This window comes from Sciurus vulgaris (genome assembly GCF_902686455.1).
Source record: "Sciurus vulgaris genome assembly, chromosome: 10".
NCBI classification, from domain to species: Eukaryota; Metazoa; Chordata; class Mammalia; order Rodentia; family Sciuridae; genus Sciurus; species Sciurus vulgaris.
Window position 1 is genome coordinate 42,125,137 of NC_136470.1, and position 24,198 is coordinate 42,149,334.

General features: G+C 33.1%; 1 protein-coding gene across 2 annotated transcripts in view; it reads left to right on the top strand.

Annotated features, from left to right (window-relative positions):
• Window positions 1–3,669: 3,669 nt before the first annotated feature.
• EPHA3 (EPH receptor A3) overlaps window positions 3,670–24,198 on the top strand; it is a 340,031-nt gene continuing 319,502 nt past the window's right edge. For both annotated transcript variants that reach the window (XM_079155919.1, XM_079155920.1), the window contains exons 1-2: window positions 3,670–3,862; window positions 22,461–22,525. In XM_079155919.1, coding sequence (XP_079012045.1) covers window positions 3,775–3,862; window positions 22,461–22,525 — 153 coding nt within the window. In that variant the 5' untranslated portion in view covers window positions 3,670–3,774. The remainder of the gene's footprint in view (window positions 3,863–22,460; window positions 22,526–24,198) is intronic.

Here is a 24,198-nt window from a genome sequence, read left to right on the forward strand (position 1 = left end):
GTCACTTTTCAGTCAACATCTTACTGGATTTTTTTCACACATCACTGTTTACAATGAATGTTCCATTTCTGCCTGCCTTTTGAATATTGGTGTGATAGGGTTTTGTCCCGGGCCAACTAATTTTCACACCAGAGATTGAAAGTCTTCTTCCATCTACCCCATATCTCACAGTCAGTTCTTTCTGAAGAGCTGCCAGTTCCCCCACTTCTGTGGTGTAGTTTATGGTTCCGCCGTCACTTCTTAGGATTGCACAGTCTAAACCCTTCCTTTGGATCATGATTTTTTTTAAATGTGCTGAATGCTTTTATTGTTTCATACAGTAAGCTAACAATTTATCTGTACCATCCCAAATCTCATATGATCCTTGCCACATCTTAATAAGATCAGTCATTGTGTTAATTTTACAAAAGGTGACAGAGCCAGGGTAGTCACCTAAGTTAGTCTGATTCATGAGCCCCACTATTCACTGCTCGTGATATTGATTGTTCTAATGCGAAGAGTTGCTCTTTTGTCTCTTGACTCCTAATTGGTGCTTTTTTGATTCCCATTCCCCCCCCCTTTTTTTTTCTTAAATGTGTCAAAATAATCTTTCTGAAATGCAAAGTAAATGACGTGTCTCTTGGTCCACACCACTCAGCAGCCCAAGCCCAAGTAGCCCAAGTTAGAAGAGCTACTAGAACTTCATAACCTGTTCCTTCCTAGCCCTTTACCCACTTCTACATCTCTACCTGCATCACTTCAACATCTATGCTTTAATAACAGAGGTATATATCACAGTCCCCCAACAGCTTGTTTTCATTTTTACTGTCTATTCTAAGAACACTTTTCTTTAAAACACCACTTTCTAGATTTACTCTCAATTTCCATCTCTTTCAGGGAACTAGCCTTTAACTCTTGAGTATGTCCTAAATCCAGTCTTTTGGGGAAAATACTGCTTGTTTCACCTAAAGGAAGTCCTCTCATTTCCTCTTGTATCTTCCTTTATCTGAGCAATCTTAGTTCAGTTCCTCATCAGTATTAGTTCAATTTAAAAACAGTTTCAAGACAAACTCTGCTTTTCCCTCCTTCCCATTCAGCAAAGGTTCTCAAAAGTCAAGAATCACAAAAGTCATCTGAGAAGCTGGTTTGGTTGTAGATTCAGGGATTCAAACCCCAGAGAATCAGAGATTCAGCAAGCATGGGAGGGGAAGAGGCATCACCTTTTAATGAGCATTCAAGGTACTTCAACAGTCTATAGTCTATGCACCATGGATAGAGACACTCTCTTCTATGCTATCTATAAAATGTTCTCCTAAGACTCAGATATGATCCATCTTGGCAAGTTCCTCTTTAGTCCAGAATATATTGTAAAAGTAATGACATATGGTATAAAAATACCTTTACTCTTCAATCTGCCCTTGAAAGCGCATTTCCTTGCACTCCCTCCACCTCCTCTGATCCTGGCCCTTTTTGTGCCACAAATTACTCTATGCTTCATATATGTCAGATGTTTCTTTCTTTTTATTAGCTGGACACTATTTTGGTTTTGAATGTTCCATCTGCCTGCCTGCAGCACCTTCTGAATCATTCTCTAACTAGTAAACATTTACTTATCCTTCAAGTTGCATTTCGACAACCACTTTTATGAAAAGAACCTGGAACCCTCACCTCTATCCTTCTCACTCTTACCATGGCTAAATTAATTATTTTCCTCAGTCAGCATCACTTTTTAACATCTATCAAGAATGATGCTGATAATATGGGAACTCTTACTCATTGACTGATGCCTCTTGGAATAAATAGTCAGTATGCAATTGGGAGATCTGATATAATTCAAATTATATTCCCAGGCCAGGTATTGCTTTTGACTGATTTTGAGCTTTCTTCAAATATGGATATCTCTTTCCACAGTCATACGCAGTTTTAAGCATGAAAAGAGAAGTAGCGGGAGAGGGACCAATGACAGCACATGGGAATGTTTTTTTTTTTTTTTTTTTTTTTCAAAATATTTAAAAACTTTCAATTCCAAATAAGATTTTAGCTTCTTTCCCATTTCAGGAAAATCATATCTAACCCTAGAACAATGTCATTATCTTGTTGGGACTTAAACATTACTGCAGTCACCACTATCTATGTTCTTGGCTCAGTGTTGCTTATTATTTTCAAATCTGCCAGATTTGGCACTTGGGGGTTCTATAGTCTCTAGTGACATAATGTGGGAAGAAATTAGAGACACAAATAAGTCACACACAGTAAAGCAAGCAGGGTCTCTCTCTTCCCTGTGGCTTTCTCTTCCATCCCCACTCCACCAATTCAGTCAACAAACTGTAGTAGAAGATATTAAATTAGATTCAAGTGAAAATTGTGTTTTCTCATTAAAAGCGTAATTTTCTGAAATAAATGTCTTATTATCAGGACCTAGACTAATTCTTATTTAGATTCCACTTTATAGAGTTTTAAAATTCCTCACCAATCTTAAAGTTGTCAACACACTTTTCTTGAGTTGCTCAAGGAACATAATAGCCTTGTTTTCTCAGAATAAGAAGATAGATGGGTAGGAAGATATGTGAGTAATCACTTTCTGGGGGATATGTTGAAGTTAAGTGAGAACAGTTCTTAAAATATAAATTGCAAATTATTTGGCTGAAATACATTGCAGTTATATTGTTCAACGAGGAGAATGAAAGAAAGGGATTGTTTATGACAATGGTATAAAATAAATGAGAAAGTGCAGGGACTGTATTATTTAACCATTGAACTTGGAATGTTAAAGAAGAATATTACTTTGATACTAACAGATTATTAGTTGCTAAAAAGTTGAATGGGAGCTGTGAATAATTTACCCTTTATCTCACAACCCAGAGAGCCTATTGCTACGGTGGTGAGGCAGGGGGGCATTTTCAAGAGCTTTGGGTTTTATTGATGTTATGATTACAGCACAAAAAAGGGCTGAGTGCTGACCAGAAACCCCTGCTAGGGCTAGGGTTGTCACCTACTTAGGCTGAGGAAGGTTACTTTCCAATTTTGAAAACTTATTGCACCCTATGTGCCCTGAAACCACTGTTCCTAATCTGTTTGAAAGTCCTGATACCATTTGGTGTAGAACTGAAAAGACTCTGATCTAGGCTCTCTCTTAGGGTCATTCTGAGCCACAAAGAGAGTTATGATCACGTTGAATATAGTAAAGGAATGCCCAAATTGTCCTTTTAATTATATTATCATCGTTATTGTTTTAAAATGAAAGTCTCCCTCTCGCCTCTTTTTTTTTTCCTCAAGAAACATTTCTCTGGCACCTCAGTTTCTTATGCACTTACACTGCCATATGACACTCCTGTCAGGGTTTCTGGCTTCTTCGGAAAATTAAGCTACAGAGCATGTATAGCAAACAATAAAATAGCTGCTTTTCGTAAAAAATAAATAGGAGCTGCTTTTCTCCCCTCATCACGACTCTCCACCACTGATCCATCACAACTTCTGGAGCAATCCCTAGTGGCGAAGTCCCCCACTCCCACCTCCACCCACCACTCCCTCAGCAGATCTGTGCCTCAGCGCTGTCTGGGAGCCCAGCTCTTCTGCTCTTCTTCAGCGCCGTTGACGACGGCACTAGGACCCAGGGAAGTCCCTGAGCGAGGTTCGCGGAAAGGCAGCCAGACTCCTCCTTATCTCCAGTGTCAAACTTGACATCAGCCTGCGAGCGGAGCATGGTAACTTCTCCAGCAATCAGAGCGCTCCCCCTCACATCAGTGGCATGCTTCATGGAGATATGCTCCTCTCACTGCCCTCTGCACCAGCAACATGGATTGTCACCTCTCCATCCTCCTCCTTCTCAGCTGCTCTGTTCTCAACTGCTTGGGGGAACTGATTCTCCAGCCTTCCAATGAAGGTAAGCCAGGTAGGCTAAGTGCGTAGCCCTGGCCGGCGGGCTCGCTCTCCAGAGCACGTTCTCACCGAAGCCTTTGCACGTCATTAAGGTGCCTTGGAATAAAGCAGTTTGCTCTGAGAGTAAGCGGAAGATGTGCTTTTATTTTCGGCAGTCTTTGAAAACACTTTGGGAGATTATTTTGGATTTTCTAAACCTTCAGAAAGTGTTTTTAATCCGATACCAATTCAGGCAATTACCTTGTTTGCTAATTTGAAGCAGAAAGAAAGAAAAGAAAATCCTCCAGTTTTACAACCCAGTATGTTAATTACCAAATAACCAAGGCAGTATTTTATTTTCTAATTATGACCATGTGGTACTCTGAGAAGTTTAAAAGAAAGCTCAATTCTTCTCCCTAGATTGTGTAGTATGTTTAAAGGCATGACAGGTTGTTCCTACTTAGGAACTGGCATTTATGAATGGACTAAAGGAAAATCAGTTTGTTGAAGCAGAGGGATGTGTGTGTGTGTGTGTGTGTGTGTGTGTGTGTGTGTGTGTGTGTTTTACAACTGCTGTATCGAAGTGATGTGTACCCCGCCAGGCAATGGTTTGCTCTATGGTACAGGTTCTAATGAGCAGCATATGCCACATTAACATAAGTAATATTTGCAGGAATTTACAATAAGCTTAGGTTGGGTTCTTTTTGTTTAAGAGCTTGTATACAAATAGAAAAATGTATTTAATGATTAATGAATAGCTTCTGGTTAGACGTAGTAAATAACTGAATAGCAAATGAAGAAAGAATGATCATATGCAACAAATAGTATTTTATGTTGGATTCTTTATTTTCCTTGTAGTGGGCATTCATTCTTTTTCAATGGATTAAAGTGCAAACCTAATATTAAGGACAAAATTGTTCTTATAGGATTATGTGCTTGATAGATATCTTGCCTTTTTCCTGTATGCTTTTTGCGATCTAGACCTAATGATTTGTGAATACAATTACTAACTCTTAAGACAGACTTCTCTGAATAATTGATTACTTTACAGCAATACTTATGACTTTGATTTCCTCTTAATGATTTTGAATGTACAACAATAACATTTAACAATTTATTTTGCAAACAGCAATGCTGAGCCAGTGTTGTGCAGACACCACGTTAGACATACATCACTTATCAAAAGTCCAGATTGCCCAGCCAGTGCTGTTGCATATTGGGTACATTATTTAAAAAACACAAGTGAAAACAAAATATGTGTAAACTTTTTCATTAAATATAAAAACTACCTCTCCTGTTTGGTGACCTACTTTCACTGCTAACAGAGCAGTTTGATTTCTTTCTTTCTTTAGACTGCTTTTTATCAATTTGGCAGATTTTATTACGTTTTTCTGTCTTTAATAGGGAAATTGAATATTCTAAAATGTGAGGATTAAGAAAATAATCTTGCCTATAGAAGACTATTTTTCTAACAAACCAAATTAAAATGTTTATTTGAAAGTAATTGTTAATCATTCTTCATGAATGAAAGCCAGGGATAGTCACTTATATAATGAATAGCATATACAATAAGTTAAACAGTGTTTTTTAGAATTTTTTTTTTATTTCTTTAGGATCTTCACATATTGACAATAACTAAAAATTAGTATTTTTATACCTTATCATACATTCTATTTTTTCAAATGAAATGTATATAAACTCTTTAAGTAATGGATATTAATTAATAATGTACATAAATATAGTTGAGAATCATTTTTCATGAAAAATATAACCTTTACATAAATTGCAAAAGATAAAATGACCCTTTAATCTTATTCACACCTATGTAAAATTAATGAATATTAATTTAATGAAGCAGGAATAATCATGTGGTAATTGCTTTTAAGCCACATCTTGTACATGTTTGGGTATATAATGTATATAATTATAGAGACAGGTACACATTAACAATATCTACATAGGAAAGTAAATACACTCAGAAACATACAGAATTACATTTACTTTGCTTAGATGAAAGTTTATCTGCCTATGGTTAATGGGATTGTTCTTTCTAGTTGTATCCTATGAATAATGGTTCCTTTCTCTTCTGAGTTGATGAAGGGAAGCTTTAAGACAAAACTTAAAATGAATGATTTAACTTAGGTAATATTTGAGTGGGGTTTTATATATTAACCCAATATCTTGGCTCTTAGTAGTCCAGCTGAATAGTATGAGAAGCAAAGATTCCAAGTTTGTGCCAAGATTTCAATGCAAATCTTCTAATAAAGTAATTTGAATAGACAGCAGTGCTTCTGAAAATTCATTTATGGGGTAAGTGATAAAATGTATGATACTAATGCAGCTTTCTGATACATTTTTTAAAAACCTATATGTAAAATACTATGTTGCCTTTGAAACATTGTGCTCAAAATTATATTTCAATACTATGGAAAATGTACTAGAAATTTACTAGGACATATTTACTAGAATAAATTCTGTAATATATTATGAAGTTAGGTATAATAGAAATAAAAGTGAAAAACCAAGCAAACTTGGCCTTGTGAGGTTGTTTTAAAATTTGAGATTTGATAATTAAATATCAATATTAAAAAGCCATGAGTCCATGATTAAAAAAAAAAAAAAAAACAGAACAAGTTTAATCTGAATTTTCTGTTCAGTAATCTAATTACAGATGACTTTCAGTATGCCTTCAGGAAAATGATCCTAGATGATACTTTCTATCACTGGTCATCTCAGTGATAATAGATATTCATAATTTCAATGATCAGCTGAAACAAGAATTGACCTATATTCTTGAACAGAACTTTATAAAAATCTAATCAAAACTTTATTAAAACTTGATCAAGCCTCATTCACAACATAAGAAAAAGTCTTGCAATGGAAAATAAACTACTTTTTATGGCAAAATTGAGTGCTACAGCATTTTTTTTAATTAGGAAAGTTTCATTGGTTTGCTCCCTGTTTCCACACTAGATGGATTGTTACAATGGTAAAAATAAATAAATAAATGACTTTGGGAAGGGGTTAAAACTTAATATAAAGTGAAGTTATCCACTCTTATTAGTACAATCTCTTTTAGAATTGGATAAATCACTCTCTTTAAATACATTAATACTTTTGAAGCAGTCTGAAGCAGAATGTACTGTTTATTCATCAGTGTAGCCTGCACTAAATCATTTTTCCATCCAGAAGTTGTTCATAAAATTGGGTTAAGATTCACTCACAGAACTCCTCACACTGAAAATCAGAGTTTTCAAAATGAATCTTAATGAAATTAAATCTACATATTTATAAACTACTTATTTGGGAAGACTTTTTCATTTCTTCTTTTTTTTCTTTTTTCTTTGAGTGGCTGAGACAGTGTTTCTATGAAATGCATTTCCTTGAACATAAATCTAAGTACTAAAGGAAACTATGTGAGTGTGTAAAGCTTAAAAGTAAAACTTTCAGATGAATTCTATATGCTTTCTTTTGAGTAGAAGTCAAATGATGAAGACAAATATTTAAATAATGGATTTTCCCCTATTTTAAACTTACTATGAATTGGCACCACTTTTCAAATATATAAACACTTATCCTCAAATAAGGATATACTGTGATTGAAACATTAATAGAGAAGTAAGCTATCATATCATCTTTATAGTGCTTTTGGTGAAGAGGGCTTACAATTGCTTTTAATAGCATTTCTTCATGCTAGACTAAATAATTGAATGCATTATACATTTTTGTAATTTAATAGTTCTCCTAATAGCTTACCACTACATTCCCCCCACCAACAGTTATAACTGCGCTATTTGCCTGAAGGTAGAAGAAACCTTAATTTCACTATTTTATAACCCACAACAGTTAACACTTGACCTAGGTCATTAACAGGATTATCAGCAAATTTGTTTAAGCTTTTACTGACAATCTGAATTGCTAGGATAATATTTTGATTGTGCTGAGAAGAAACTTCTTGTAACCTCTCAAAATCTATCATGAAATTCATTTATTCTGAATCTATATCTTCCTAAAAAATAATATTGATAATACTAAATTCAAGTGGAGAACAAATTCACTTTGAAACCCCATTTCCTCATTCTTAGCTTTCACACTTCCCATCATTTCAGTTCTTGTCATAAATGAGCAATTAAAAATCCTTTTAAATATCAAATGTTCTGGCAATAAAAGCAGATTTACAAATACAAAACAGTTTTACTGTAACTGTCAGCATCCTCAGTTTTTTTTTTAACTATTGGTATTGTGATTGATACGATTTTTCTGCCCCCTTTAAGGTAAAGAATCAGTTGGATATATTTATAACTCAGAAATGACTGGAACTATAAAAGGGAAACTACATATAATAAAAAACCATTGCCACGTGTTAGGTCATGGTTGTATTTTATATAAAGTTGTCTTTTCAATGAAACACTAGAAATTGAGAGTGACAATGAAAAACACATTAATACAAATATATATGTAAATTAAAAACAAAATATTGTATATAATTATAACTAAAGTTACATTTTAATGTTTACTAGGCTTAGAAAGTTTCACATAAAGTTTTTTATTACTTAAATTTAATTATGGTTGCTCCTTGTTCATATACATGATTAAGTAGTTTTACCTGAATGGATTCTTAATAAATTCATTTTTAAATGTATTTAGTAAAATTCTTTATCTTGTTTATATATTAATCATATTGGAATTTCAAATTTCTGTGCGTTCTTTAATGGTCCAATCACTTTTAATGCTTTTTCACAATAATTTTATTTATAATTGTTCTACATGGTAAAATTATTGCAGAAACTTTGACATTCTTCTGAAATAAAATATACACAATTTTTAAATATAAAATAATCAGTTACATATGCAAAGGATTTTTAAAGGCGAAACATATTTCCACAGTATATTTGATTTACTAACTTCAATGCAAATGGAAACAGCAAGAAGTGTTCCTGAGAGTTACATTTTCCAAGTCATAAAATCTTCAAGAAAATATTAATAAAACTTTCCACAAATCATCAAAACTCAATAAGTTCTTACAGACATTTACTTACTAAGAAATCTCTGATGTGGGCTACCTTTGATTTGAGTCATTTTCCAATGCTTTTGTTTGGCCTAAACACTAAATGTAAGGGGAAATATGTGTTTTTTGGAAGAACACTAAGTTTTACAAGTAAATTTCTGTCAAGATCCTCATCTATGTTTTTTTTTTTTTAACATACACATTTTTCCTTTAAAATATTTTATAAACCTTGTTCTTTTCATTCTTGTTTGAAAAATGATTTAGAAGAACAAATTCAGGTGTCCCCTCCTTGTTTCTGTTTTCAAAGATCTGGATTTTATCACTAGGGAGGGTCAATAAAGGGCTTTTACCAAGTGTGCAAGTAGCTTTCCACAGATTTTTCAAATAAAGGTTTGACTGGTGGTGTGAAACGTTCATTTTATTATTCTTCCAAGTACACTGAAAAGCAGAATTAGAAATTTACTTTACAAAAAGTTTGAAACCTTCACTAATTCTTCTTTAATGACTATATAAATAAAAATGTTAGTATATTAATAAAATTCAAAACCTTCCAAGCCACAAATCCCGTCAATCTAGGAAGACATTCCTTCTTATATTGGGGGTGGGAATGCCTATGCGCCTCTTGATTTCACTTTGTAGGTCTGTTACCAGCTGCCTGGTATCAGGTAGTTCCTGGAACTTGGCAGGAGGTTTTCTTCAGGAAAAGTCTGAGGGTCAGCAAGTTTTAGTTTTCCTTCTACTAACTTTATTTGAAATAAAAAAGGGTGGTCGATTACAAAGAAGAAAAAAGTCTATGCAAGTGAAAAGAAAATAAAATTTAATTAGAAAGATGAAGAGGTAGAGAAGCGCAATAATTCTAAAGCCAATGTAATGTATAAATCATTTGCTTTAAAGACAGACATTTATCATTTAAAACATCTGGCTAATCAGCTTTTATTAAATCCCTAAAAACTCTGCACACTTAAAAAAGGGGGAGAGTTGCGTTTGTTTATTTCTCCTTCCAAGTTTACATGCTTCTGATATTTTACCCAGAAGTAAATATTTTGTGCAGGAAAGTTTTAAGAGTGCAAGTCAAAAGGTACTTCCCCTTTTGAATGCCTGGGCGAATGCATGTGGAGGTTGGATGGAATCAAAACCAGTTCAGCAAATAAAGCTTCAAATTTGGAGTGATGTTATTAAACTGGAAGCCCTGAGTGTGGACACCCTCCCCCTTCATTTTCAAACCATGTCCTGCTGTTCTAGTCAAAGCAAAGGGTGAAAATCCACATAATCCAAACCAACATGATGAAATGAGAATAATAGGTGAGGAAGGAGGAGGGAAACAAGTGGCAGCACTGTACAAACAAACAGTTGTGAAAAACCTTCGCCATGAACTGGGGTGGTCACAGAGGAGATGACTGCATACCGCCCACATGTGCTAACGCACTACTGATTAAATTCCAAAAGTGTGCCCTGAGAAATTTATCACCAAGAACTTTACCAGTAGTGACTGTTACGGCCACAGAGAGGTGATCAGCGCTCCTTGCTGCCACCACACCCACCTTCAGGGTGTCTTAACCACAAAGTATCCTTCACCGTTAGGACCAGGCTCAGGGGTCCATGGAAAAGAATGTCCTCCCTCTTCAACAACTCACTACTTTCTCATTCCGCTTCAGATTGAAAATCAGATTATAAAATCTCATCCCCGGGTCCGCGGAACTCAGTCTCCGCCCTCCGGGGACAGTGAGTTCTTTGTGCGCGAGTATCTTCTGGCCAGGCCGCCAAAAGCCGGCTTCCGGAGCGCCCCGAACATGCTCTGATCGCCCGGGCGGGTGCAGGCCATGCGGTGACGGATGCCCAGCCGCTCGGTGTTTTTGCTGCCGCGCGGAGGGTGCCCGGCGCTTTAAGCCCCGGGCGCAGGCAGGAACCCGCCGAGCGCCTAGGGGCAAAGTTACTCGGACCAGAGCGTCTGGAGGCGGCTGGGGCTGGCTGAAAAGCAAAAGTGCGCCCTCTGCCTGCTGCCGCGGAGCTGCTGGCTCTGCGAGAACGCCCGCGTCCCGCTTGCCACCTGGATTTTACCTGGGAGCCCCGCCTACGTGCGCATGAGACTGAATCAGGCCATGCAGGTCCTGACCTGAGAAACAGATTGACCCGGAGATCCTGATAGGCCCGCCGCCTCCCCTATTGCCGTCAGCCAAACTTTTCAGTTTGGTGTCCCGAAGTGGCATGGTCTCCTTTCCAATCATTCAGAAGTCCTTCGGGTGACAAATGGAGGAGGAGGATCTAGGTCTTGCAAGATTGGAAAAGTTGGAAAAGCATCTTGACTTCTTACTCAGCTGGGACGCACAGGAACAGGATGAGATGGCCCTTTGTCCTGTCTGCGACGGTCTGACCCTCTTTGCTACTTCCTTATCTTTTGAACACTCCCTTCTCCTTCCTCTCCTAGAACAAAACGAGGAATCCCCCCCCCCCTTTTACTTTAGAAGCACCTACAGATGCCACCCACCCATTAGGTCCTTTGTGATTGCTGAGATGATGTCCCATAACCACCCGCCCCCCGCCACACACACAAACATACGAACATACGTTGGAAAGTTCATTTCTTCCAAAGTCTTATATTTGACTGCCACAGTTTTATTAAAACATAATTTTCCCTCTTTTAATTTTGAGAGTCAAGGTGAAATGGGGGTTTCAGGAATCGGGGTCATGAAGGCAGATTAGCAGTAAAATGTTGTGGATATTTCTATGGTTGTGTCAGAACTTCATTGTTGTTCACAAGATATAATTGTTGAATCCAGTAGATTCCAAGACTAAATATGTCCTGATCCCTGTGTTTAAAATTGACATAATAATTGAAGTGTCCACTGACTTGAAAAATGTTTTTCTTTTATTATTTATTTCTTAATGAACATTGTCTAATCATTAAAGCAGTTCTACAATAGTTATGATATATCTCAATTGTTATAACTGAGGAACTTATCACAGTACCTGAGCCAGATTCCCTTTTGTATTTTGATGTTAACTTCATATGTTTTCTTCTGTATACAAATACTTGGGAATTAAGGCGACATCCTTGTATTCAGGAAAAGCTCTGGCTTGCCATCCATAATCCCAGTGACTGCACCCAGTTGTCTTGTGACTTTGCAAAACTAACAGAAATAGAATTTTGGAGTGAGAAACTGAAGGAAACTAATTGGTGAGACTATTTCAGAACTTTAAAGTCGTTACACACAAGTTTTGACTTTGTACGTGGGTGGGAAACTAAGAAAACAAGTGAGAGGAAATTTGATGTGGACTGAAGAACAGGAGAAAATGTCTGTGAGGCCTTTTCCTCACACATTCTTACCTCTGTCTTCCTTCCCTGACACCCAAATACCCCTTTTCTCACTCTAGAAAATTTTTATCAGGAATTCCACTGACAGAGATTGTGAGAAAACTGTCAATGTAACCAGAGGGTCTATGTAGATGAACAAAGGTGCAATAAAGATGAAGTATGAATTAACTACTGGAATTGTCACAGGGGTCAGTAAAAGGGGAAAATCCAAAGTGATCCAAAATGTAGGCAGTGGTCCCTTTGGAAATTTTTGCCAATTTTAAGGATAATTCTTAAATTACTTAGGGTAAGAAAATCAATTTTAATAGTTTATCTTCTTCAGAAAAATACTTGTAGTCTATATAAGGGGAGGTGTTGAGAAATGGTAGCTAAAACAGCATTTTGAAAGGTAGCAAATTGAGTTGGGGCAATTATATTTTTCAAGTGTATTTCAGCACATATGTTTTGCATTAATTGCAATAAATTCTGTTAACCTGGCAAAGAGCAAAAATAGCATATTGATGACATCAGGCTTACAAATCAGAAAATGCTTTCAAGTATCTTTCTTTCTTCACTGTAATGTAAGAGAAAAAAAGTTTAATGTAATTTTCATGTTATGTTCCCAAAGAATAATCTAGTCATTCAAGTTATTGACACATTTTCCTTGAGCAAAAGTGAAGGCTTATGCACAACAAACTTCTTCCCTCTCACTCTGAAAAATGAGTATTAATAAATATTTTCCCTACCATTTGATTTTTTTAAAAATTCACATATCGATTTTTGGAACTTTCCCAAATCAAGGGAAATGTAAACTTAACTTTTAAAATCTAATTCTAAGAAAGAGTTTGTTATAAATTTATAAAACAGTAGTATTCTATTATGTTTTAAATATTACAGAGCTAATCCTGTATAAAATGGCATACTGCAGAAAAACTGATTTTCATATATTACTGTAAAATGAATCTTAAAATGACTCATTTAACATTTAAAAATAAATAATTGAATAAATAAAACAAAAATTATTTATCTCCAAACTGAGTTGTCTTTTTAGACAAAAATCTTGATTGCTTATATGACAGAGCCCCAGAGCACTGGAACAAAGGGGAAAATGGGTCAATTTGATGACTAAAAAAGTCCATTATTCAGCATCAACATTCTCTCATCATGTAATTTCTATATATTCATTATAAAGAAGTTAATTTAACCCTTTAAAATAAATAGTTAAGAAAGATGAGTAAACTCTAATTGCCCAGTATATAGTAAAACTCCTCTTCTTTCTAAAAATATAAGGTCTTACTTAAATTTTTACTTTTGGACTGTGATCAGGTTGACTAATTTCCAATCTGCATGAATTTTTAAAAATCCCTATGTACCTCAGAATAACAAAGGGAAGTAGGGAACATATCCTAAGTAGTTAGCACACGTTTATTTCCTGATTTTCAAACCCAATTTAACAATTAATATAGATATATAGGTTTCAGGATATATTCTTGTATTACAAAAGACAGCAGTCTTCACCCTGAGTGGAAGTTAGGCTGGGAAGCTAATTTGCAATGTTCTCTGTGTGGATTATCTAACTAATCCTCTGCATAAGCAGAACATCACTCTGAGAAAAAGTTTATTTGCAGCAAGGTGTATGTGTGTGTGTGTGTGCATGTGTGTGTAGTCGATAGAATTGACCCTTTATTTAACTGAGCTATTCTCATGCTGTGGTCAAAATTTTATGGATTATTATATTCCTTGAGACTAAAGTTGATACATATTTTTCTGAATTATTCTGAATTATGAAATGGTGGTAAGGAAAAAAAAAACACATTTATTTATCACTACCTAGACTTGTTCTTTTTTCCCCCACTGTCCCTTTAGTTACCTCTAATAGTTGTGTTTTTTATTGCTATACCAAAGTTATTTAAGGTAGATTTTGAATTTTAGCAGAAGGAACTGACATCATCAGAAAAGAACAATAGAAATTAAAATGTGTGGTTTTCCTTTTGTGAAGCTTGGCAAATCCCATCAAATCTAGTTATTGTCAAATACTGGAAATGTGTTTAAAGGTGCAAAAACAAAAGGAATAGTATTTTTCTTAAGATAAAGTAAGGTTTACTTTTGCTATCTGTTTTATCATAGATAAGTTAAGACTCATTTACATTAGATAACTGAAAAAGAGATTTTATTATGTTACTCTCAACATTTCTGATCTAAATTATAGAGCTCTGAATATTCTTATTTAAAAAAAGAAATTCAAGTATATGCATTTCAGTCCATTGAACTGGGTAGTTTAATTCATGCTTATAATAAGGTTTCCCTATATCTTAAGTTGCAACTGTTTTTCTTATACATCTATATATTTATAAGGAAAAATTTTCTTACCTCTAAAATTGATGCTTGAAATTAATCTAAATGTTTTAGTATTTTAAAAATCTATGTAAAATTAGAAAAAAATCTAAGAACATATGAAGTTACTAATATACCCTTATATTCCCCTTTCTAAAGATGATCCTTTGGAAATTAAGAATATTTTATTTTACATTGGGTCAGGTTTGTGGTATGTTTACTAACCTGAACCTAGTATTGAACTTTTGAAATTATATATTTAATTTCAAAGTTTAAGAAATAAACTAAAATAAGGAAAGTATCGATGTAATTAATTGCTTATTACATAATAATAACTCATTCTTCATATTATAGTTTATTGTTTGTATTCATCTATTTACCAAAAGAGTATAGAGCTGAGAGTTATTCACATTCTAGATTTTGTAAAATAAGTTTATAACGATTGGCAAGCTCTATGCCCTTGAAGATGGAATTTTGGTGGATGATGACCACCAAAAATGAATACTTACAAAAATTGTGCTATACAGCATAGACATGAAAATAATAATTAAAAAAGATGATAAGGGTGCAATTCAGGTCATAAAACAGCCTCTGTAAGACAAGGAGGACTTTTTGAAATAAAAGTTAAAAATAATAGTGTGTTCATAAAAAAGAAATAGGAGATTAAATGATTTTCTTCATGTGGTGAGGATGATTATAATTCAGACTATTTTACTGCATGTATCTAGAAATTTTTTAAAATAATTTAAGTGAATGTATAGTAAATACATACAAAAAAGCACTTTTTAAGAAAATCAGAATATTCTTAATAAGAATATTCAGGAATATTTAGGCATATTCTTAAAAAGCACATTTTGAAGGTAAATGTCAATTCTGTATTAGTACATAAACATACATATGTGTGCTGTGTATGTATTGGAAAACATGTGACTAACAAATAAGGACTGTCCCAAAATAGAATCTTCTGCAGTTCCTATTCATAATATAATTATAATTCAAGAAAAACCACACTGAAGTTCTTCTGAATGCTACCTTCTCCTTCATTGCTAAACTGAAAGTTTTCTATCCCCAGCACTAAGACTGAGGTTTTCCACTGACATCCTAATCCTAAAATGTGAGAAAAGGGCCAGAGTTTTGAAATAAACTGATAAACATGTGGCATCTTATTTGAACTTGTGTTTCCATTATAAAGATCCAAATTTATGTCTTCATGACATGTGTGTGTGTTTACGTTTATATGGATATCAGTCAAACATGCATTGTCATAAGCAAAACAAATGATACATGGCACTTTGGATAATCCACACATAATTATCCTTCAGAATGTGATGAACTCACATTTATATTCTGATTTTAGTTTTCCAGATACTTAAACCAATTTATTTAGTATGCAATGAACTTTTTTTTGAAATAAAATGTTTGTGTTATAAAAATGTCCACAGTATGTTTTTAAATTGCAGTTTTATTTCTTGTCACTACACTTTTTATTTCTTATGCTAAAATTTTTAATCCTTATATATAAGGGACTTGTATTTTCTAAAAGAATACTACATGAAAGTTGTTCTATATTCCAATCTGGATATTCAGTTCTGTTTACACAGCTATCAGTTAAACCCTGTGTGAATAGGTAGCTGCTCTTCAGTATTTGAAAGCTGATAATCAAGATATGATAATCTGATAAAAAAATTTACCAAGATCTCCTGATTTTATGAGACAAAGGCAAAATGCATATGCTAAGGTTTCAATTGCTATTTACCTTAATGGGTATTTATAATTATAATTGAATAATATGTTTTCATTTTACACTTTTTAATCTATAAAAAAGATCTTCCTGAATTAGGAGTAAACAAGTTGCTTTATTTTTAAAATGCTTTATAAGGCAAATATATGTTATAAAATATGCTGGTTACATAAATATTAATATTTTATTTTAGACATTTTCCCCTTTGGGGAACACATTTTCCTTGTCTAAATAATTCATTTATCAGTTGAGAATACACAGGGAAAACAAAACAAAACAAAAAAAAAACTTGCTCTTTCAGGGACAGTTTTAAAGTTGAAGTTGTCAGTGTGTTAAAAATTCACTGGCAGTAGAATATACACACTCAACAATATGAAGGATTATTTGTTATAAGAGCACTCTCCCTGTTGATATTTTGATATCTTTCTTCTCCATTACAGTCTTGATATCAGTGTGGTTTTAATATGTGTCTGATTAAAAGAAGGGGAAAATGAAGAAAACTTCATTGCTATAGGAAAAGCACATTTTACATTTGTTGAATTGTCCAGGTTTCAAGTACAACTTTGGTCTGTTATTTCCTTGAACCACTCTGGTCTTGAGAACACAGACAGCTCACCACAAGACTGTGTGATTTGATTCCAAAGAGTTCTCCCTACTCTCGGCGCAGATGTAGATGAGGCAGCTAATTACAATTTCTTCTATAATTAAGATCTGTTTAGAAGTAAATCCAAAATTATTGCCTAGGAGGAAAAGTTTATGAGAAGAAATTGATAGTACACCACCTTGCTCAGAAATCTTCTTATATCATACAAATAAACCATTAAGATACCATGTGACAAGAGGTTTTACACAAAAATATTAAGCATTTCAGGTTTTCATTTTCATTAAACCAAATAATTATTTTTGCTGGTCATTTGATAGAGCAATCATCCTAAGTTAATGGTTCCAGATACAAAACTTCTGTTAAATTTAATATAGTTTACTGGAAATTTTACCTGCAAATATTTGATAAGTGATAGTTTGATTCTATTAGTCCTAATAACATTTTATAATTATTTGTCTATGAACTATAATATTCATTAGCACTACTGAAAAATATTTTAATTATGTTTAGATAGATAGAAAGTAAATACAAATAAGAAGCCCATGGGAACAATTAATGATATGCAAAGTATACAAATATTAAATGGAAATAATCACACTTGAAATCAATAAACTTTCACTTCCCTAAATTTCTTCTCAATGGCATACCCTAGTGAATACACAAAACTCAATAAGTTGAGTTTGGTGGACTTCTGTCAGAAAATAAATCTTGATTTCTTAATTCCATGTTATGTTTGACCAGAAAACTACGAAGAAAATTACAAAGCCAAGAATGAAATGTGTTCCTTCCTGTATCATTTTCTTCTATTTGTGATAGTTAAGTATCATTTAGAACAGATTGAAGAACCCTTCTGCTCTCTGTAACCTATAGCAAAAGGACTCTTGTTTATCAAAACAGAAAGTGATGAAAATGATAAAAATGAATATATAAGAAATGTGGCTTGTGCAATTACAGTGATTGTGTGTAGAGAAAATGAAGTGCCATTATTCTTTAGTAAAAGCTGGATGCAATGAAAGGATTGACCTTTTTTTTTTTTTTTTTCTGTTGTAGTTGTTTTATAGTTTATTTGCACTTGACTACAAAGGTAATGACTTTGTAAGAAAATATGTCTGTTATTATAAAGCCTATTGTTTGTTTGAAATTATTATCTGATAATTAAATAAAATAACATTTTTGGAAAATACAACTATAGCATAACTACAAAGTGTATCAATATTCTATTAGATAATTGAAATGATTTATACTTCAGTAAGAAATTATGGCATGTAATCTTTATAATTCTTTTAACACTGTATATTTGCAGCATTTAATATTTCAAGTTGTTAATTAGTTTAATGTCAATCTCTTTAAATGAATGGAAGATCAGTATGAAGCAGAATTTTGAAATGTCTTAAAAATAATCTTTATGTGTCAATGAGTTTCTAAGAGTGAAAACTTCAGAAATTAATACTTTGAGTTTTTAATCAGTCCACGAACTTAGAACGATTATTTCAAACTCTTGTTTTAATAAATGATACCTCATAAAAGCTTTAGTGCATTCCTGTTAGTAAGAAAAGATGGTATAAAATTTTGGCATAGACAACTTTTCATGATATTGTCCATGAAAATTAGCAAAATTAGGGAATGAACTTTTGATTGATTCTTGGCATTATGATGGCGGACAGGATAGAAGAGAGCAGGTGACTCTTGGGCATCTTAATTCCACAATCGAATGCAGTGAGAAATTGGCAGTAAAAAATCCAAGGCAGAAATGACCTTTCCAAAAATTCTTATAAACACTTGGAGTCCTTTTATGCTGCACTTGGTTCTTATTCTGTTGCTCCTTTCCACACCTTCTCTTCCCATCAGACACTACACCTTTTTTGTCTAGTAGATGTCACTTTAGTGCTCACCCTAAAGCCAAATCAAAAATCCAAGTGAGGATTACCTCCAACCACCCATTAGTAGAAACCCATTCCCTATTCATATATTTTTATTTAAAAGTAGTAAGACTAGAAACAGTAATGAGAGAAATCCAGAACCATTTCTTCTAGACTTAGGACAGTGTCTTCCAAATACAATTTTGCCTCAAACCCCACTTACTTGTATATGAACTTAAAAAGAATTTAAAATGTTTCCAATATAAAAACACTTTATTTATAAAGGTAATATATGCCATATAGCTCTTTAAATAGAAAATATTCTGAAACTAATGGAATAATATTTTTCCTGTTATGCACCAAAGACATTGGGAAATATTATCATTAGGGTAAAAAAATCTAGTAGGAATAACTTATATCTTTGGTAAATAACTGGCATAAAATAGGAATAAAAGAATTAAGTTGTATGTTCCTAATTACCCTAAGAAACAATTTCCTAGCTTCTTTTTAAAAGTCATAATCATCAACTCAAGTGCTCCAGAAATTGAAATAGCCCTCCCAATGTCTCTAAGACTCAGAGTGGAATATTGCCATCCTTGTAAAACATGATTGACTTGTCTGTCCTTTCTGCCTGGCATTTGAATGTGCCACAATTAGAGAAGGAAACTATCAGATCTGAGTGTGTGTTGAGAGGGGAAAACAGGAGGGATCAAGGTTCCTACCTATATCAATTTGTGGTTTAAGATGATATATTGTATCCTGAGATATAAACAGTGTATCCAGGGAAATCACTTAGGGATTTACTTTCAAATTCCATTGAGGTTGTGTTCTTCTTATCTCAGTTATGCTATTGTTAGACTGCTATACAAAAGATCTGAGGAGACTTGAGGTTTGCATCCTGGGAAGTCCCATTTTAGCAGCCTTTCACTTTAAAGTGTTCAGAATTCTTAGATCGCGTTATTATTATTTGGCTACAAATAAAAGGCACCTTATAAACCTAAACTAAGTGCTTCTAAAATGTGTTTTGTTGTCAGCTATTCTTCTTGATTAGGTCATGTGTTGATGTTTGATTATAAACACAATTCAGAAACCAAAACTGAATTGTTGGTACATACACACTTTTACGAGAACACTGGGTCTACAATAGTATGTTATCAACTCATGGTGATTTAAAATAAGTTTATATTGTTTGATCATCATAGCAATATTGTGAGATAACCTAGTGCTTATCATGAAGTTTTGATTTAAAACAGAATCAGAATTGTGAGTGAAGGTATTTCTATTTTTAACTCATGCTAAATGGAGCACACCAAAAATTCAATTTCTGAGTAATGAAAGACATTCAATTCATCCACTACACTTATTTTAATTGACCATATGGTCTACTTTGTTTTGTCTTAGCTGTTTTCCTTTAAGAAGAAACCAAAGGCAGATGTGATAGGACAGTTCTTTTCCTATCACCATTATCATCAAAAAAAGCTTAAGAATAATTTAGTTCTTTAGTTAACACACTGCATTCCAATCAGTTATTTATTAAGTAAATACAAAGTAATACTCATATCTTCTTTGTCTTGAGCACTTTTTCCTCTGGTTATGAATATTTAAATTAAATCAGCCATTCACCTTAGCATACAAATATATAATCATGCGAATATATATTCATCATCTCGTACATTTCAATTATTGCATACACACAACAGTAACTTCAACCATTCAAACCCCTTAGAACATTGCCAATATGATCTAATGATTTATGAATATTGTCACTGCAAATTCCACTATGCAAATGCTATGTTAAACTCAGAAGTCAACTGATGACTGTGATACAACCAACAATTGAACCAGGTATGTTTTAATCAGAAGGAATACTGACAATATGCTTTAATTTAAAGATGAGGGTGTATTCTTAATATTTTCAAAAATCTTCTAACACTGATTAATCTGAAATAAAATTTGTACATTGATTAATCAGTAAAGGACTTTTTTACTACTTTGAAGACATAATTGCCATATGATGCAGTATACTGCTAATTTCCAAACTGATATCTTGGGACATAATTCAATTATGAAAAAACCTCTATGTAATCCATGCAGTGCCTACTTTCTTCTCTTGTCTAAAGAAAATTACTTCTCACTGGAATTAATTTATTATGAGTTCAAAGTTTTTAATTGGTAAAAACACTTTCAAGATAATAGGTTAAGTTTATGTTTTTCCTTCACTTGCAAAAGAGAGAATTCAACTTTGAGAACTATATTTTTAAAAATTGTAGTGATCAAAAACCTTTCTTATACTCATTGTATTTATCATTTATCTGACTGGATAACCAAATAACTTCCTTTAAATTTTTATAGTGTTTGAAAATTTAAGACATGAATATATATCAGATATGTTATTTCTTTTTCTTAATATTTTGTATGATTAATGCTTCTTTTGTAAAATTCTATTTGGATGCTTAAAGAAATGGTGATACTTTCCATGTATGGGAAAATACACATATTGGGAATATTAATTGGTACTAATAATAATTACTTACAATTAATTTACTTTGATTCATGTATACATGAGACTCCTCAAAATGATTCTCTTACTGAATGTATATATAACCTGTTCTGGTTCATGCTAATAATACACACTTGGTTTATGTAGCCTTCCTTTATGTCTTGCATTAATGAGTCATGGGTTGCTTTCTAATTTAGGAGAAGAATGAGGTGACCCCATAGTTCCCATTATTTGAAAGATCAGATTAGATTGATGCTCAAAGTGAGGTTTTGTTATGGATTATATTTGAAGTACCTTGTTATATTTAAATTTGTAATCCATAACAATTTAATACCCTGTATTGTTAAGAAATAGTTTGCCTTTTTCTTTTAATAATTATAAAACATGCAATGATATGCATATTTTACTTTCCATCTTTTAACATTGATTAAGAGTCACACACTTTTTACTAACTCACGCAAAGTTCTGAGTAACTCATTAAAGCCTTTGGGTGATAATATCTTCTTTAAATAAGCAAAGATTTATGTAGGCAGTATTATAAAACATATTTTTGTTTTGTCTTCTCCTGAAATTAGTAGTTAAGCATTTTTTATTACATGTAAGTCGATAATTTCTATGTTATTAAAAGTAAACATGAAAGAATAATGTGTTTGGTATTGAACAGGGACAATTTGAATATAAAATGTACAGAGATATTGATTAATTATGTAAACATATTTAAAACATTAGCCCACAGAGGAATTATGTAAATTAATCAAATTATCTTTGTAGATACTTTATAGCATATAACATTAATGATTTTCCTATTTTGCTTTTTTACTATTTCTTCTTTAAACCAATAATTATCTGTCAGAAATTATCAATATATCAAATATTAGCCTATTTTAGTGAACAAATTTAAAGATCATAGAAACTTTTGATCCCCTAACATTCCCTCTTAATGTTGCTCATTTTTGTAATTCTTAACTTATGCTTATCATAAGATAAAGAACAGTTATAATTTTTGGAACCACAATATTAACATCAAAATACAGCATTAATTTAACAGAAGCAAACAGAAATAACTCATTACTCTTGTCCCAGCTACTCTGGTGGCCAAGACAAGATCAATTGTTTGTGGCCAGCCTGTGTGACTTAGCAAGACCCTGTCCCCCTGCCACACAAAAAATAATAGGGTTATGGATATAGTGTCCAAGTGCCCCTAGATTCCTAGTACTACAAAAATGAAATACAATAATAATAATTCATTACTCTCAATTGTGTTTGTGTATTTGTTTTCTTTTAGTCAATCTACTGGATTCAAAAACAATTCAAGGGGAGCTGGGCTGGATCTCTTATCCATCACATGGGGTGAGTTCATTAATTATAAAAAGGGAATGTGTCCATTACCTCTTGTAGACAACAAAGAAATTATTAATGTGTCCTCTGAAGGAAACTCATATACTTCTGTTGAAAATTTATACTATATTTATTATATGAACTGATATTTGTGTTTCATGTAACTATAGAGAATTTCCAAGTATTTTTTCTGAATTTATTAATTACTTGAATGGATCAATTAAATGTGTTAATTATTGCAAATATTATTGATATTATATAGATAATCTAAGTATGATCATCTAATATTTTTTGTGATGTGGTCAGAATGGGTAAATTGATAAAGCATTCTAAATTTCAAGATATAGAGGAAGTGTGTATTTGGAGATGATAAATCTTCAATCATAACCTTAAAATTAACTACAGTAACCACTATAAGTAGGGTAGACTTTATTTTTCAACAATATAAACCAATGTTGCCTTGATTTAGTTGTTTAAAACACCTGCAACTTGTATACGTTAGTTTAAAATTGGGATTTAATTTAGTTTAAAAAGGGATAATTTAAAATTTTATGCTTTTTACCTATCTTTCATATTTACCAAGCCAGGAACAGAGTAGTAGGGTGTGTGGCATTTTGGTGCCACAAATGTTTATAATGAGGCTTTTATGTGAGAAAATTTTGTATTTTCTTTTTCTTTTCTCTTTTTTAAAATAAAAAGCAGATCATACATTTGGAAAATACTAATTTCCTACAAAACTGTGTAATAAATGCTGAAACATACCTTTTTTGTTTCCTAGTGCAGCTTGCAGGAAATGAAAAGTGCTATTTTGAAATATTTGTCATAGGAACAATTTAAGTATTGTTTTTCCCTTTCCAATAGTTTTCTTTGAAAAGTGATTATAACTGCCTACACTTAGCATTGGTGTACAATCTTTAGATTCTTATACCTAAACACACTCATTTTTACAGTACTACCAGCTTCTTCACCAGCGGATGTTTTCCGTCAAGGATACTTCATCTATCTGTCATCTTTGTATCTGTTTCTCTTTCTGGCACACCTTGACATTGACAAAATGCCAAAACCTACAATCAGGCTTTCATTAGTTGCTTTGGAGGGAAGACTATGAAGTAAGCCAGGGTTTGGTTTTCCCATAGGTGTAAAAGGAATCAAATGATTGGGATAAATGCACTGTCTGGATTGTTATAAAGAATGAATCAAAACTCAGGATTGAGCTGGAGAACTCATTTAAAACAAACAGCTAAAAGTCAAATATAATCCTAATAATTACTTTAGAAATTTGAGTTTCTCATTACTCAATCTGATAATATGCCATGGATAACAACTGCTTAAAGATAGAAGAAAAACAAAAATCATAGTGACACAGCTAAGAGACACACACACTTGTTTTAAATAAGAAATAAACATGTACATCAAAGTAATAGTCTATCTATGTTTTTCTCTAAAGAAGGCATAAAGATAACATATTTCTGTATATTGAGTTTTGGGACAAATGCCCTCATTATTAATCTCATAATTCCACAGTTTCTTATTTTTTAATCTCATAGATTCTGTGATAAAATAGGGTGGACATCCAGAGTTAGATAGGATGCAAGGATGGGTTACCCAGCACAGTGCTACCCCAAATGTGGCCTACGCAGCAATATGGACCTTGGGATGGTATTAGCCTATTCCTAGCCCAGCCC